Source organism: Macaca nemestrina, chromosome 6 (assembly GCF_043159975.1).
Source record: "Macaca nemestrina isolate mMacNem1 chromosome 6, mMacNem.hap1, whole genome shotgun sequence".
Taxonomy (NCBI): Eukaryota; Metazoa; Chordata; class Mammalia; order Primates; family Cercopithecidae; genus Macaca; species Macaca nemestrina.
The window spans coordinates 51,936,475-51,954,193 of NC_092130.1; the positions used below are offsets into that span (position 1 = coordinate 51,936,475).

General features: G+C 37.8%; 1 protein-coding gene across 1 annotated transcript in view; it reads left to right on the top strand.

Annotated features, from left to right (window-relative positions):
• The window catches only part of LOC105467220 (fibrillin 2), a 275,881-nt gene that overhangs the window by 73,922 nt on the left and 184,240 nt on the right, over positions 1 to 17,719 (top strand). The window contains exon 6 of the mRNA XM_011716704.3: positions 8,605 to 8,802. Coding sequence (XP_011715006.2) covers positions 8,605 to 8,802 — 198 coding nt within the window. The remainder of the gene's footprint in view (positions 1 to 8,604; positions 8,803 to 17,719) is intronic.

The window sequence follows — 17,719 nt, forward strand, 5'->3', positions numbered from 1 at the left end:
TAAATTGGTGCCATCTAATTAGAGAGCACTTCTGCAGTAGTTTTCAAGCTGGACAGTTGACCCAGCAGTTCCAGTGTCAGGAATTAGATTACAGAAAAACTTGCCAAAGTCTAGTCAATAAGTATGTTCAAGAGTGCCTATGTAGCACTGTGTGCACTTGAAATCAATTGAAAACAATATAAATATCCATCACAAGGGGCGTGGTCAGTGTCACACGTGACTGTTTCCACGCCCTCCATGATGACTCTGCATCCAAAAAATACTCAAAGTTTATTTTTGTGTTAAATATTCAGGCTTGCTTTAGTTAAATATAGTTTCAAAAGTCTCCTTACTCACAGAGCTTTTTAAATATTTATTTTTAAAATGCGGTAAAACACACATTGCATAAAATTTGCTGTCTTAATCATTTTTTTTCTTTTTCTTTTGAGATGGAGTTTTGCTCTTGTTGCCCAGGCTGGAGTACAATGGTGCGATCTCTGCTCACTCCAACCTTCGCCTCCTGGGTTCAAGCAATTCTCCTGCCTCAGCCTCCTGAGTAGCTGGGATTACAGGCATGTGCCACTACGCCTGGATAATTTTGTATTTTTAGTAGAGATGGGATTTCTCCGTGTTGGTCAGGCTGGTCTCAAACTCCCAACCTCAGGTGATCTGCCCGCCTCGGCCTCCCAAAATGCTGGAATTACAGGCGTGAGCCACCGTGCCTGGCCTGTCTTAATCATTTTTAAGTTCAGGGCATGAAGTACATTCACATTTTTGCGCACCCATTGCCCTCATCCATCCACAGAAGTGTTTTTATCTTGTAAAACAGAAATCTCCTTACCCCTTAAACAAACAGCAAGCACTTCCTCCCACCCCAAACCCCTGCCAACCACCATTCTACTTTCTGTCTTTATGAATTTGACTACTCTGGATACCTCGTGTAAGTGAAATCATACAGTATTTCCCCTTTTGTGACTGGCTTATTTCGCTCAGCACAATATGCACAAAGTTCATACATGTTGCAACATGTGTCAGAATTTTCTTCCTTTCCAAGGCTGAATAATAGTTTTTGGTATGTATATACCATATTTTGTTATCTATTCATCTGTCAGTGGACGCTTGAGTTGATTCTATCTTTGGTTATTGCAAATAGTGCGCTGTGAACCTGAGTAGATAAATATCTCTTCAAGTGCCTATAGTCTTAAACAGATTTTAGTAATCACTTTAAGAGATTTTAAATAATATTTGGTTCTATTTTCATACCTAGTTTATGAAACACTTCCATGCCCTTTGAACTGTTTTATTTATTAAATACATCGGATATCTTTCTTAAATACTTTCTTAGGTACTTCAGTTGTGCACCTTAAAATGTACTCAACTCCTAAAAGCTAATAAATTAAAAACTACATGTATAAATACTCGAACTTATAATTTTGTAAGACCTGAAGCTTACTTAAATGATCCAATTATATATATAAGCATAGTGACAATCATCATAACTCTAGATAAGTTACTCAATAATTTATTTAAAATTGTGGTTAAAATTTAAAATTGTGGTTAAAAGGCAGTCTCTCGTGCATTAAAAAGAGTTTTGTTTTGTTTTTTTTAAAAGACAGTTTCATGGAATAAGCCAAATGTTTTCAAGCATTACAGGTACATAATATTTGCACAGATTTCTTAAAATAAAAATATTAATTTAGTGGCTTTGATTCTCTTAAACATTTTTGTACTTAATTCTAAAATTTCTGAGGTTAAAACATTCTTAACCTCAAGGAAGGCAATTATATCAGTCATTTGAGTTTATTTAATCTAAAGATTTAGACCCTGCATGAAGTCTGGAGCTGTAGACACCCAGGGCAAATCTTACTGAAATGAAGGAAATGTTTTTATTACCCCGTATAATTTTGGGTACTGCCTTCTTTGCTTGCTCTGTTTATATCTGTGATTAGAGATTTTAGATTCTCATTATAACCTTATCATTGAAATATATGGAACCTCATTTATAACAAGAACAGAACTGCTGTGTCAAAAACTCCACTACTCGAAGAAATTAGTCTCCTAGCCAGGATCCTCAGATTAAGTTACACATATTGCACAATTCTTTATTTTACATATTTACGTCTCTAACTCCCATACAAGATGATCACTTTATTGCATGTTGCATTTCTTGAGTTACCAAGAACATAAATACCTTCTTGCCTAAGTTGAAAAACCATGCAAATTGATAGGAAATCCTACATTTTTAAATGTACTTTCCAAGATCAGATAATTCCTTTCTGTACCAAAGTGATAATGGTACCTTATGGCGTTATCTGACTTGCAGTTACAGCATAGAAGGTCTCTAATATTGTCATTCCATTGCACAACTCCAGGGAATTACGTTTACATTAAAGTATGTGGGAAGCTTCTAAGTTACGCAGGGCACAATCTATGCAGTGGTACACTGTAACTGCATTCCACTGACAGTCACATAAATGATATTGTAGCCACATGGGCAGCTGATGTATTGTTGTCCCGCTGGCTGTTTTCCCATCTCAAATAGGGCCTCATGGGGACATCTAGTCCATTGATCTCACTGCTTTCTTTCATTTCTTTATCTGGCAGTCCTTTTCTTACTTTCCGCCTTGTCCAGCATAGATTCCATGGTCTATAATTTCAAAATATGCTAACATTCTACCCTGAGCTTCTTTGCCATTCTGTTTTTTTCCCCCACATCTGACAGATAAAAGCAAAACCTTGGATGAACCCTAATCTCTGAATGAGCTCAGCTGCCTAGAGTTGCTGGAAAAAGTCACAATAAAAATCTTCTTTCTTAACCCCAAACCCCTTACCAGACTCTGTCTGTCTTTACCTTGAGGAAACTTCTCCAAAGGTTGTCTGGTTGTACTCACTGTCTTATTTCTTCATCTCTGGTCACTTCCTTAACTCTCTCCAACGTGACTGCAACTTCCATCACTTCACCAGAAGATCTCTTGCTAAGATCACCAATGACTTGCAGATACATGGAACCAGCCTCCTGCTATTTGGTTGCTCAGCAGCATTCAGTACTGTTGAGCCTCCTTTCTACAGCATATGCTTACTTTGTCCTGTTGGAGTATAATCTCCTGTTGCTCTCCCATCTCTCTGGCTATCCATTTCCTGTTTCCTCAGCGGCCTCATCCTCTTCCAACCCACCAGCATATGCTGAAATTCCTCAAGGCTCTATCCTAGACTCGTTTCTGTTTTAACTATATTCTCTCACTCCAAGGGATTTTATCCACACCCATTACTTTGAAAACTACCCAACTCACATGACTCATTAGTGTGCATCTTCAATCCATATATTCTAAGTTGTATAACTGCACTGGATGTCTCCTGTTGGGTAGCTAAAAGCACCTCAGTGTAACATGTTGAAAAATGAACCTAAAATCCTGATTGTCTTCTATTATCAGTATATCAGGAAATGACACCATCAGCCATCCTCATAAGTGAACTAAAATCCTGATCCTACTTTTGGTATCTCTTTCTTCCTCGTCTTCCACATTAACACATTCACCCATTTATTTTTTGAATTCAGGAATTTTTATTCCAAGCTCTGTTCACCTGTACAATTTCTGGTTCCACTGTATCTTGTGTCTTGATCATGGATTTCTAAAAGATTTCCTAGCATCCTTAACACTTTCTGTCTGTTCTTTACACATAAGCCAGATTGATCTTTTTCAGAATACAAATATAAGCATGTCATTCCATGCCAGAAAGAACTGTCTCTCCATTGATTTTTTTTTTTTTTTTTTTTTTTTTTTTGAGACAGAGTCTTTCTCTGTCACCCAGGCTCGAGTGCAGTGGCGCGATCTTGGCTCACTGCAAGCTCTGCTTCCTGGGTTCACACCATTCTCCTGCCTCAGCCTCCCAAGTTACTGGGACTACAGGCGCCCACCACCATGCCCAGCTAATTTTTTTTGTATTTTTAGTAGAGACGGGGCTTCACCGTGTTAGCCAGGATGGTCTTGATCTTCTCTCCAGCCTCATCCTTCACCGAGCTCCTCTCTTATATGAGCCACACACTACCCTGGGTGCACCTTGCTTCCACCCTTTCATAGGGCCTTTGTACTTTATGCCCTGTTGGCCTTTTCCGTTTCCCCCAACAAACTGTAAATTAACTCTAAAAGGTCAAAGATGTTGGTGCTCCCTTCCCTCACTTTCTTCTGTATGTCTCCTTTCCCCTTTCTTTCTCATTCACCGTTTTCCCCTCACTGTTACAGCCCCAGAGCCCAGAACAATATCTAGTATATACTAGTCACTCAATAAATTCAGTTGTAGACTTAATTTCCAAGTTATACAATTAAGAGAACACTCAAGCTTCAGAACACTGTATATAAATAATTCAAAAAGGTAAATGTAAGAGATGGTTAATTGTGGTTTTATTTAGAAAAAAGTATCACAAATCTCAACATGTTATGAAAAGGGCATTTTATTTTTTCTGTATGGTTTGGATTTTAGCAAGTGTATTATATTTTATTTTAAGAATGTCTAATTTTCTAAACTTACATTTTCTATAAACAATAATGCTCAACTTTGGTTTTCTAGCATGATTTATCATCTCTATATAAAAAGGACTTGTGAAATTACAGCAAAATTCCCAAGCAAATGTGTTTATTTAATGTAAAATGTGAACATAGATTATAATAAAAAAGATAGAAAACAGCAAATATTAACAAAGATGTGGAAGAACTAGAACCCTCATACATTGCTGAGGATAATATAAAATGGTGCCGCTATTCTGGAAAATAATTTGGCAGTTTCATAGACAGTTAAATGTATATTTGTCAAATAACAGTTTCTTAGAAAGTTAAATGTATATTTGTCAAATAAGTAGCTTCACTCTTAAGTAACTACCAAGAGAAATAAAAACATGTATCCACACCAAGACTTTCATGCAAATGTTCATTGCAGCATTATTTATAATATCCCAAAAGTAAAAACAACCCAGATGGCCACAGACTAGTTAACAGATGTGGTATAGCCATACAATGGAAATTTACTCAGCAATTAGAAGAAATGAAGTACTGATCCATGCCTACTGTATGGTCCTGATGAACTATGCTAGGTGAAAGACGCAAGACAAAAAAAGACCACGTGTTGTATGATTTCACTTACATTAACTGTCCAGAGAAATAAAATTTATAGTTACAGAAACTAGATTAGTGGCTCACGGAGGCTGGAATGGGGAATGGACACAAGTTCTTTTTGGGTGATGAAAATGTTCTAAAACTGGATTGTGGTGATGGTTGCTTAATTCAATAAATTTACTAAAAACCACTGAATTTCACACTTAAAACAGATGAATTATGTAAGTAAATTACACTTTCCTATAGTTATTTGAAAAAGCAAAACAATGGCAGCCAAAGTTTTTGATGAGTTTGCTAACTGCACTAATTGTTTAATGTGGATGAAAAGGGAAATTGCATAAGCAAATTAACATGCCTTGTTGCACTTAGATATTAGAAAGTCAAACTAGCAACATTTGTGTTTCACAGCTTAATTTTTAACAGAATTTTCTTGGTCACATCATAATGTGAAACATAACTGTTTATAGGTCACTAGTTCCAACATACTAAGTGATAAGCAATTTTTCCCTTTTACACTTAGTTAACACGCTGCAAATATGCATGTGACTATGAATGGTTAGCATGATATACATCAGTATTTTTCCCACAGTGCAACTTTTATGAAGAGAATGCATGGCCAATCAAAATTAATTAAGGTCTTTTAAGGACTCTTTTGTCCATAATTAAACTGCAGGTAGAGTTTGGGACAGGATGTTTTAACCCTATCAGGAAATTTAAATGCTACTACAGTATCTAGTATTTGTTCTTATTTTACATGACAGTAATTCTTGAATTAGTAGATAAGATTGTAAGTTTAAATTTTAAAGTATTTAGTTACTAACCAGAAAGCAAATTGTCATCATACACAAACATAAGTTCACCATCCTGACTAACACGGTGAAACCCCGGCTCCACTAAAAATACAAAAAATTAGCCGGGCGAGGTGGTGGAAGCCTGTAGTCCCAGCTACTCAGGAGGCTAAGGCAGGAGAATGGCATGAACCTGGGAGGTGGAGCTTGTAGTGAGCCGAGATCGCGCCACTGCACTCCAGCCTGGGCGACAGAGCAAGACTCCCTCTCAAAAACAACAACAACAACAACAACAACAAACAAGCACAGGTTCAACATATTTTGTAAGGAGTAAAATGTAAGCAAAACAAATAAGAAATGGTCAACTCTATTCCTGCTAAGGGGAAGGCTGCCTTAATTAGTGACTTCAACAAGAAAGGTCACTTGCAGAGGACAAACAGCTGTCCTTGTCCAGATATTCCCCTTCTCCACAGAGACCATACTGAGAGGACATAATTTTAAGGTGTAGTTAAGGGAATGAATCTACTGACAAGTTGGTTTATTTATGGATTTGGTTATGAGGGAGATTCTGCAGACTTTGTTCTGGGAATCCTAAAAGTGCATAGAATGTGAACATGGGTATTCGCACATCAATCTAAAAACAATATGTGTTTTTATATTTTTTTTGCAAAAAAAATAGACTTTTCTCCACGTGTTCAGAACTTGATATAACTTATAATTAGGAATTTAATATTTGTTTAAAATGGCAAAATATTTATGTCTGAAGGACAACAGGATAGATTTTAAAAGTTTGCAACCTGACAATTTGCAGTATAGGAAGTGTGCGTATTTATAAGGTTGACATATCTTCACATATACTCCAAAGATCTTTTTCAAAAATGAGACTTGCAGCCAGCACATCTGTTGTTCTTATGCAAGGGATTAAAATGAGCTATTTTTGTTGAAGTTCAGCTGCAGAGTAACAATGTTAAAATGGCTTGCCAAAAAATTACCTATTCTCGATTTTGTTTCTTTGTATTGAACTTTTAAACTGTTCTTTGCTTCTATCGGAGACAGCCTCATTCTTCTTGAAAGAAAATGGAAGTTTTTTATGGTTATAAGGGTTTGGTTGTTGTACTGCAGCATTTATATGGTATCTAAGGCTTCCTAGCTTAGCATTTTGAATGTTAAATTATATCCAAGTTTGATTTTCCTAGAAACAGCTTTTCATGAAAATTATACCAACATTATTGACTCTTCCTTCTTTAAATGTCAGATAGTTTTGTTCTCATAAATCTCTGAATTAAATCTGTGTAGCTTTCCCCTTGGAGTCGAATAATATCATTTGTGTTAGACCTTATCAAGAAGACTGAATGGTATTTTGTATTCCCAAGGATTAATAAACTGCATTGATATAATCCCTGTGTGTAAGGAAAAACACACAACTTTTTCACGTATTTCTGTTGTATTTTATAGCAAATGAGAATAATTGCATTGGTCAATCCTCAGAAAACTGACCTTTCTCTGATTTCTTGTATCTCTCAAAACAGCAACAACAAAAAAGCTGAAATTTAAAATTATTTAGTTCATGATTCCTTTCTGTTTTATCCAAAATTCACTGAAGTAAGTCCTAGAAGAAAGCAGGATAGAGTAGAAATACCCAGTACTAACTTTCAAACTGCCTGCAGTCTAAATCAGCCCCTCTGAAACTCCCAGGTGCATATTAATGCCTTGTCTTGTTGAAAATGCAGAACCCGGGTTAGTGAGTCAGGGGTAGGGCTTAAGTCTGCATTTTTACCCAGTCCCAAAGCGATACTGATGCTGCTGGTCCATAGAAACCTTGAGAGGCAGGGATCTAAATTGACTTAATATTCGTAGAAGAATTTGCCTATGTATCACACATGCCATACATTTGCTAAGGCTTTTGTTATCACCGTAACAGAGTTGGACAATGTACAATCACCTGCTAGAGAGGAGCGACCATATAATATTAACTTACCCATAAAGAATGCATGACTATGTGCCTATTCATGAGGTCTGCCTAACTTGGCCACTCGTAGAACTAAACTGACTGACACGGAAACAGAAATCAGGTTGTTAGAACTGAATATTTATAGGCAGTTTAGACTGCCCAAATATATGTGATATGGAAGAAGCATATCTTCATTGATTCATTTTAATTTGCTAAACTCTTGTTCACCTCATCAGAAAAGAAAATCTCTGCTAAGTAAAGAGGAGTCATTAATGCTGATGCCTTCAGGGCCCAGGAAGGGAACATCAGTGAATGTACTGAGCTGGGACTTAGTGGGTGACTGGGGCTGTGGTGTCCTGGAGAAAACACACTTCATCCCACCAGTGCCGTGTGGCATGGCAGGTCTAGCATGATCAGAACTTCCAATTTTTCAAGAAAAGCCAGAAATACAAATTTCATGTGGAATTTCCCAACTTTACAATGTTGACTACTAATTTAAATTCTGTAAAAGCATTATTCAGGCCAAGAAGACACAGCTGTATCCCAGACACAGCCCTGAGCCACCCATTTACAGTGTCTAGTGTGGAACACATTGAAATCTCTTAAGGTACTTTTCATGATTGGAAAATTATGAATTTTTAACATGAAACTCTCTAGCCTTTTGTCTTTGGGCACTTTGGTCAGAAGAAATAGTCTCTGTTTTATGCATTTGGAGGCACTAGTATAAGATTAGTATATGAACGTAAAACCTGTCTTTCTTTCTTCTCTCACATTCCAGATTACAGGACAGGCCCGTGTTTCACTCAGGTCAACAACCAGATGTGCCAAGGGCAGCTGACAGGCATTGTCTGCACGAAGACTCTGTGCTGCGCCACCATTGGACGGGCGTGGGGCCATCCCTGTGAGATGTGTCCAGCCCAGCCTCAGCCCTGCCGGCGGGGTTTCATCCCCAACATCCGTACTGGAGCTTGCCAAGGTGAGTCAGCTGTCTGCCTGTGAACACCATCGCAGACATGCCACTTCTCTTTTTACTGGAGTTGGAGAATCTGGCACTGTGGATGGTAGCTTTTAACAGAGTACCGATTTCCAAGAGTGGCCTCGTTAACAAGCCTGACCAGAGAAGGTTTGTCTTTTAGCCACCTAATAAATAATTGTTTCAACTCTTGATATTCATGGAGAAGAGAAAGAGATGAAGAATTGGGGGAAATGTAATAATACAGTGTAAAATATTTAATACAATCAGAGGATGAACCACTCTATTTTCATCTAGATGGCATGACTCCTCCCTGAACTATACACATGCTATACCCAGGAAAAACCTATTTTTTCTCTCTTTGTCTCATTCAAGTTATGAGAACCTGAACCCAAGTAACCAGGAGAAGAAAACCACCTAATATTTGCCCTCTGTCATTATGAATAGTGTCTTCAAAGACAAAATGTGAACTCTGTCCATGATTGCAGTTATTACAGAGTTTGTAACCTGGATTGATCGTAATCTCTGGGTTTTGACACTCCCTAACTACGTTCATGACACTGATTTCTATATTAGGGCCAGATCGAGGCCCTGAGGATGCTACCTTAGTAGACTACGATCCAAGTAGCCAAACATTGTTACCTATTTGCTGGTTAATTATTTTAATTTTCAGCTGCCGCAATTCTTACCTTTTTCTAGCAACTTCTCTGATATCGTATGTCTTAAATCCATTTTTAGAGCTCGGAAATGTTCTCTCTAATGACTTCTCAAATGGTGGTTGCCTTCATATTGCATAGCAGTAAGATCACAGGAAAATATAAATGATTTTTGTATCATTCACAGAAATAATATTCATATTTGAGACTTGGAGAGTTAGAGTTATTTTCTATAATTAAAACATGTACAAACTTAGATCCAAAGTCTTTCAATTTGATGTTAGTAAGCTGTGTCACAAGTGAAGATGTTATCTATTGGGCCTGTGCAAATCTTGTATTGTAGAAAGTCTGTCCAGTGTCCTAAATCTCAAACGAGAATTATAGCTTGGGGAGCGCATACGTAACTTTAGTTCATTGAATAATAAAATGTGAGTGTTCTGCAAAATTTTGTACATGTGTCCCTGACAGCAGCATCCACAGAGTTTTGCTAGTGTTGTAGTTTTATAAAAGGTGTATTTTTAAAATGGTCTATTTCTAAAATTGTTTTGAATCAGAACTACGGAGATACCCAGGGGATGACTATATAACTCAAAAATTTACCAACTTTATATTTAATCACATATGAAAACTCACTTATGTAGGCTGTGGACTTAGAATAGTTCTTTTTAGTGATGAACACAGTTCAGGCCTTAATGATGAAGATTGAGTCAAATGCCATTTTTAATCTGTTGTTTACTATGGATAGTAAAATTCTATATGTTTTGGTATGAATATTAGACTGATTATTATATAGAGTTCCTGATAGTGCAGCAATTTCTTCTATCGGAAGATATTCTATATTATATTCTATCTGTCTTTACTGTGCTCCATATAGTCTTTACTAAATCTTAGTATGTAGATTACCATGTAATTTACATAGTGGATATAGATTATTACTAAAAATAAAATACTATATTGATTTGCTAGTTTAATAATGACTGGATTTACTGTAGTACTAATTTTTGTTTATTACCTTATAACATACTGATTTTCTTTGTTGTTTTTAATTCTCTTTTGGCTAGAATGTAAGCAGTATGAGTGCAGAAATCTTTTTCACTTATTCACTGATGTCTCAGACATCTAGAACAGTGTGTAATATATAGTAGAAGCTCAGCAAATACCTTTTGAATTAATAAATGACATTAAGATTGAAATACTTCTAAAACCCACTATTTCAGAGAAAGAAACAGTTCAGGGTAAGAAAAGCCTTTAACTTCAACCAAAACATTCCAAATTATTGACTTTCCTCATGTTCTGTATTTATACTTATGCTTTTTTACTTTCATACTTTGTCAGAGGCCTAGTTTTTTCCTAAACACAATTATAAAAAATGTGTCATCTGATCTCGAACTTTCTGAATGTCCTTTAGGCTGTAGTAATGTCTGAAGGATTACTTATTTGATTTTGTTTATGCAGCAAAGATAAGTTTCAGGCTCCATTTGCCTAAAAATCTAAGGAATTAACAAAGTAACAGGAACAAAATGAAATTTGCCACATGATTAAAATGTCTGGAAAAGCACGTTGAAAAGTTCTGCTTTATTTCAAAATCGTGGCATAGTCAGAAAGTTCTCAATTAAATACTAATCCATAGTTCAGGCTATTTTAAGACATCTTACTGTGATTTCATTTTTTCCCTTTAAATTCCTAGACTGTTTCCTGAATACTTATGCCAAATTAATTTGGAAGAGATGGGGCATGAAAAAATAACACATTAAAACATGGTATATATATGTCATTAAAAATAATAGTGGTCTTTTATATAGGATAATTGCAAAGTTTTATAGAGTTAAAAATAAATTTCAAGTATGTGGATAACTGTAAATAGCTTAACACTAGCTCTAAATCATGGTTCCTTTGAAATTCTGAGGATAATGATATCCTGTAACTGATGCAATTAGTTGTGAATGAAACATGCTCTTGTAATAAACAGGGTAGCTGTGGAAAATGAGGGACAACAGGAAATTCAGATAATACTTAAAGAATTAAGCTGTGAGAAAATCAGTAATTTTATTTTTTTGTTTTTTCTTTATTTCTTATAAAAAAAGAAGAAAAGAATAGATGTGCAGAATGTGCAGGTTTGTTACAGGAGTATATGTGTGCCATGGTGGTTGCCACACCGATTGACCCATCCTCTAAGTTCCCTCCCCACACCCCACAATAGGCCCTAGTGTGTGTTATTCCCCTCTCTGTGTCCACATGTGTTCAATGTTCAACTTCCACTTTTGAGTGAGAACATGTGGTGTTTGGTTTTCTGTTCCTGTGTTAGATTGCAGAGGATGATGGCTTCCAGCTTCATCCGTGTCCCAGCAAAGGACATGAAATCATCCTTTTTTATGACTGCATCGTATTCCATGGTGTATATGTACCACATTTTCTTTATCCAGTCTGTCATTGGTGGGCATTTGGGTTGGTTCCATGTCTTTTCTATTGTAAATAGTGCTGCAGTAAACATATGTGGGCATGTGTCTTTATAGTAGAATGATTTATAATTCACTAGGTATACACCCACTAATGGGATTGCTGGGTCAAATGGTATTTCTGGTTCAAGACCCTTGAGGAATCGCCATACTGTCTTCCACAATGGTTGAACTAATTTATATTTCCACCAACAGTGTAAAAGCATTCCTATTTCTCTACAGCCTTGCCAGCGTCTTCTGTTTCCTGACTTTTTAATAATCATCATTCTGAACAGTGTGAGATGGTGTCTCATTGTGGTTTTGATTTGCATTTATCTGATGATCAGTGATGATGAACTTTTTTCATATGTTTGTTGGCCACATAAATGCCTTCTTTTGAGAAGTGTCTGTTGATATCCTTTGCCCACTTTTTGAGGAGGTTGTTTGTCTTTTTCTTGTAAATATGTTTAAGTTCCTTATAAATTCCAGTATTAGACCTTTGTCAGATAGGTAGATTGCAAAAATTTTCTCCCATTCTGTAGATTACCTGTTCACTCTCATCATAGTTACTTTTGCTGTGCCAAAGCTCTTTAGTCTAATTCAATCACGTTTGTCAATTTTGGCTTTTGTTGCAATTGGCATTTTTGTCATGAAGTCTCTCCCCATGCCTATGTCCTGAATGGTATTACTTAGGTTTTCTTCTAGGGTTATTATGGTTTTGGATTGTACATTTAAGTCTTTAATCCATCTTGATTTTTGTATAAGGTGTAAGGAAGGAGTCCAGTTTCAGTTTTCTGCATATGGCTAGCCAGTTTTCTCAGCACCATTTACTGATTAGGAGATCCTTTCCCCATTGCTTGTTTTTGTCAGGTTTGTTGAAGATCAGATGGTTCTAGGCGTGTAGTGTTATTTCTGAGGTTTCTATTCTGCTCCATTGGTCTATATGTCTATTTTGGTTCCGGTACTATGCTGTTTTGGTTACTGTAGCCTTGTAGTATAGTTTGAAGTCAGGTAGCGTGATGCATCCAGCTTTGTTCTTTTTGCTTAGGATTGTCTTGGCTATACTGGGCCTTCTTTGATTCCATGTGAAATTTAAAGTAGTTTTTTTCTAATTCTGTGAAGAATGTCAATGGTAGTTCAATGGGAATAGTACTGAATCTATAAATTACTTTGGATAGTATGGCCATTTTCACAATATTGATTCTTCCTATCCATGAGGACTGAATGTTTTTCCATTGTTTGTGTCCTCTGTTATTTCCTTGAGCAGTGGTTTGTAATTTTCCTTTAAGAGGCCTTTCACATCCCTCGTAAGTTGTATTCCTAGGTATTTTATTCTCTTTGTAGCAATTGTGAATGGGATTTCACTCATGATTTGACTCTCTGTTTGTCTATTATTGGTGTATAGGAATGCTTATGATTTTTGCACACCGATTTTGTATCCTGAGACAGCTTAAGGAGATTTGAGGCTGAGACAGTGCAGTTTTCTAAATATACAATCATGTCATTTGCAAACAGATACAATTTGACTTCCTCTCTTCCTATTTGAATCCCCTTTATTTCTTTCTCTTGCCTGATTGCCCTGGCCAGAACTTCCAATACTATGTTGAATAGGAGTGGTGAGAGAGGGGATCCTTGTCTTGTGCCGGTTTTCAAAGGGAATGCTTCCAGCTTTTGCCCATTCACTATGATATTGGCTGTGGGTTTGCCATAACTAGCTCTTACTATTTTGAGATATGTTCCATCAATACCTGGTTTACTGAGAGTTTTTAACATGAAGGGATGTTGAATTTTATCGAAAATCTTTTCTGCATCTATTAAGATAATCATGTGGTTTTTGTCTTTGATTCTGTTTATGTGATGGATTACATTTATTGATTTGTGTATGTTGAACCATTGAACCAGCTTTGCATCATGAAGCTGACTTGATGGTGGTGGATAACTTTTTTGATGTGCTGCTGGATTCAGTTTGCCAATATTTTATTGAATATTTTCACAATTTGTTGTTGTTGTTTTAGCAAGTTTGTTGTTATTGTTGTTGTGTCTCTGCTAGGTTGTGGTATCAGGATGATTCTGGCTTCATAAAATGAGTTAGGGAGGAGTCCCTTATTTTCAATTGTTTGGAACAGTTTCAGAAGGAATGGTACTAGCTCTTCTTTGTATTTCTTGTAGAATTCAGCTTGAATCCGTCTGGTCCTGAGCTTTTTTTGGTTGGGAAGCTATTAGTTACTGCCTCCATTTCAGAGTTTGTTAGTGGTGTATTCAGGGTTTCAACTTCTTCCTGGTTTAGTCTTGGTAGGGTGTATGCATCCAGGAATTTATCCATTTCTACTAGATTTTCTAGTTTATTTATGTAGAGATGTTTATAGTATTCTCTGATGGTAGTTTGTATTTCTTTGGGGTCAGTGGTGATATCCCCTGTATCATTTTTTATTGTGTCTATTTGATTCTTCTCTCTCTTTTTCTTTATTAGTCTAGTTAGCAGTCTATCAATTTCATTAATTTTTTCAAAACACCAGCTCCTTTTTTCGGAGAGTTTTTCTTGTCTCTAACTCCTTCAATTCTTCTCTAATCTTAGTTATTTCTTGTCTTCTGCTAGCTTTTGAATTAGTTTGCTCTTGCCTTTCTAGCTCTTTTAATTGTGATGTTAGGGTGTCAATTTGAGATCTTTCTAGCTTTCTGATGTGGGCATTCAGTAATATAAATTTTGTTCTTAACACTGCTTTAGCTGTGTCCCAGAGATTCTGATACGTTGTCTCTTTGTTCTCATTAGTTTCAAAGAACTTCTTGATTTCTGCCTTACTTTCAATATTTGCCCAGGAGTCATTCAGGAGCAGGTTGTTCAATTTCCATGACCTTGTGTGGTTTTGACTGAGTTTCTTAATCCTGAGTTCTAATTTGATTGCACTGTGGTCTGAGAGACTGTTTGTTATTATTTCAGTTCTTTTGCATTTGCTGAGGAGTGTTTTACTTCCAATTACGTGGTCAATTTTAGAATAAGTGGCACTGAGAAGAATGTATATTCTGTTGATTTGGGGCAGAGAGTTCTGTAGGCATCTAGTAGGTCCACTTGATCCAGAGCTGAGTCCAAGTACTGAATATTTTTGTTAATTTCTTGTCTCATTTATCTGTCTAATACTGACAGTGGGGTGTTAAAAGTCTCCCACTATTATTGTGTGGAAGTCTAAGTCTCTTTGTAGGCCTCTAATAACTTGTTTTATGAATCTGGGTGCTCTTGTATTGGGTGCGTATATATTCAGAAGAGTTAGTTCTTTTTGTTGAATTGTTCCCTTTATCTTTACATAATGCCCTTTTTTGTCTTTTTTGATCTTTGCTGCTTTAAAATCTGTTTTGTCAGAGACCAGGATTGCAACCCCTGCATTTTTTTTGTTTTCCATTTGCTTGGTAAATATTCCTCCATCCCTTTATTTTGAGCCTGTGTGTGCCTTTGCATGTAAGATGGATTTCCTCAATACAGCACACCCACACCAATGGGTCTTGACAGCTTATCCAATTTGCCAATGTATGTCTTTTAATTGGGGCATTTAGCCCGTTTACATTTAAGGTTAGTATTGTCATGTGTGAATTTGATCCTGTTATCAAAATGCTATTTGGTTATTTTGCACACTAGTTCATGCAGTTTCTTCACAGTGTCATTGGTCTTTATATTTTGGTGTGTTTTTGCAGCGTCTGGTCCTGGTTTTTCCTTTCCATATTTAGTGCTTCTTTCATGAACTCTTGTGGAGCAGGCCTGGTGGTAACAAAATCCCTCAGCATTTGCTTTTCTGGAAAATATTTTATTTCTCCTTTGCTAATGAAGCTTAGCTTGGCTGGATATGAAATTCTGTGTTGAAAATTCTTTTCTTGAGAATGTTGAGTATTGGCCCCCAATCTTTTCTGGCTTGTAGAGTTTCTGCTGAGAGGTCCACTGTTAGTCTGATGGGCTTCCCTTTGTGGGTGACCTGGCCTTTCTCTCTGACTGCCCTTAACAGTTTTTCGTTCATTTCAGCCTTGAAGAATCTGATATTATGTGTCTTGGGGTTGATCTTCTTATGGAGTATCTTAATGGTGTTCTCTGTATTTTCTGAATTTGCATGTTGGCCTGTCTTACTAGGTTGGGGAAGTTCTTCTGGATAATATCCAGAAGTATGTTTTCCAGCTTGTTTCCATTCTCCCTATCTCCTCCTGGTACTCCAATCAGTCATAGGTTCGGTCGTTTCATGAAGTCCCATGTTTCTTGGAGGCTTTGTTCATTCCTTTTCATTCTTTTTTCTCTATTCTTGTCTGCATATCTTATTTCTGTAAGGTGGTCTGAAGGCTCTGATGTCCTTTCTTCTACTTGGTCGATTCGGCTGTTAATACTTGTGTATGCTTCATGAAAGTTCTCATGCTGTGTTTTTCAGCTCCCTTAGGTCGTTTATGTTCCTCTCTAAACTGGTTATTCTAGTTAGCAGTTCCTCTCACCTTTTATCAAAGTTCTTAGCTTCTTTGCATTGGCTTAGAACATACTCCTTTGACTCATCGTAGTTTTTTATTTCCCATCTTGTGAAGCCTACTTCTGTCAATTCGTCCATCTGATCCTTCGTTTAGCTCTGCACCCTTGATGGAGAGATGTTGCAGTCATCTGAAGGAGAAGAGGCACTCTGGCCTTTTGTGTTTTCAGCATTTTTTCATTGATTCTTTCTCGTCTTCGTGAGTTTGTCTAGTTTCCATCTCTGTAGCTGCTGACCCTTAGATGGGGTTTTTATGAGGGCCTTTTTGTTGTTGATGATGCTGTTGTTGTCATTTTCTGCTTGTTTGTCTTTTTATCAGTAGTCAAGTCCCTTTTCTGTAGGGCTGCTGCAGTTTGTTGGGGGTTCACTTCAGGCCTTACTCATCTGATTTGCCCCCATGCCTGGAGATGTCACTCAAGGAGGCTGGAGAGCCACAAAGATGGGTGCCTGCTCCCTCTGAGACCTCTGACCTCTACGGGCACCAACCTGATGCCAGTAGGATCTCTTCTCTGTAGAGTATCTGACAACCCCTTTTGGAGGATCTCACCCAGTTGGGTGGCACTGGGAGCAGGATCCGTTTAATGAAGCAGTTTGTCCTTTGGTGGAGTGTATTTCACTGGGAAGAAACCCACTCGCCCAGGCTGCCCAGATTCCTCAGAACTTCCAGGAGGCGAGGCTAAATCTGCTGATCCCCAGAGACTGCAGCCACCCCTCCTGCTAGGGTCTCAGGCCCAGGGAGATCCAAATTCTGTTGCTGAGCCTCTGGCTGGAGTTATTGGAGATCCTGCAAGGGAGGCTTCACCCGCTGAGGAAGGATGGGTCAGGGTTAGACCTGAAGAGGCACTCTGGTCTCAGACTGCCGCAGCCAGTGTGGTGGGCTGTGAGGACGAGTCTTGGGACCAAGCCATCCAGCCTCCCTGGCTCCAGCAAGGGAAGAGCACAAGTGGGAGCTATAGAAATGGGTGCAGCCCTTCCCCCTACCCAGGGAGCTTAGTGTGTTCAGCAGTTGCTTTTTTTTTTTTTTTTTTTTTTTTTGCTGCCCCTCCCGCAAGGAGCTCAAAAGGCTTAGCCAGCAGACAGCAGCAGCTGGTGCTGGTTGCCACAACCCTCTGGGGAGCTCCACAGGCTTAAGCAGATTCCTGCTGAGAGGCCGTAATAAGCTGTACGTTCCCGGGTTGAGACGGTAGGCCCCTGTGGCGTGAGTTTGCAAAGTGGTATCCTCCGATTCGTGGGTTGCACAGTTCCGTGGCAAAAACAGTTTCCCAGGCTGGGTAGCACACTCACTCATGGCTTCCCTTGGCTGCAGGGAGGGGTTCCCCATCCCCGTGTGACTCTCAGG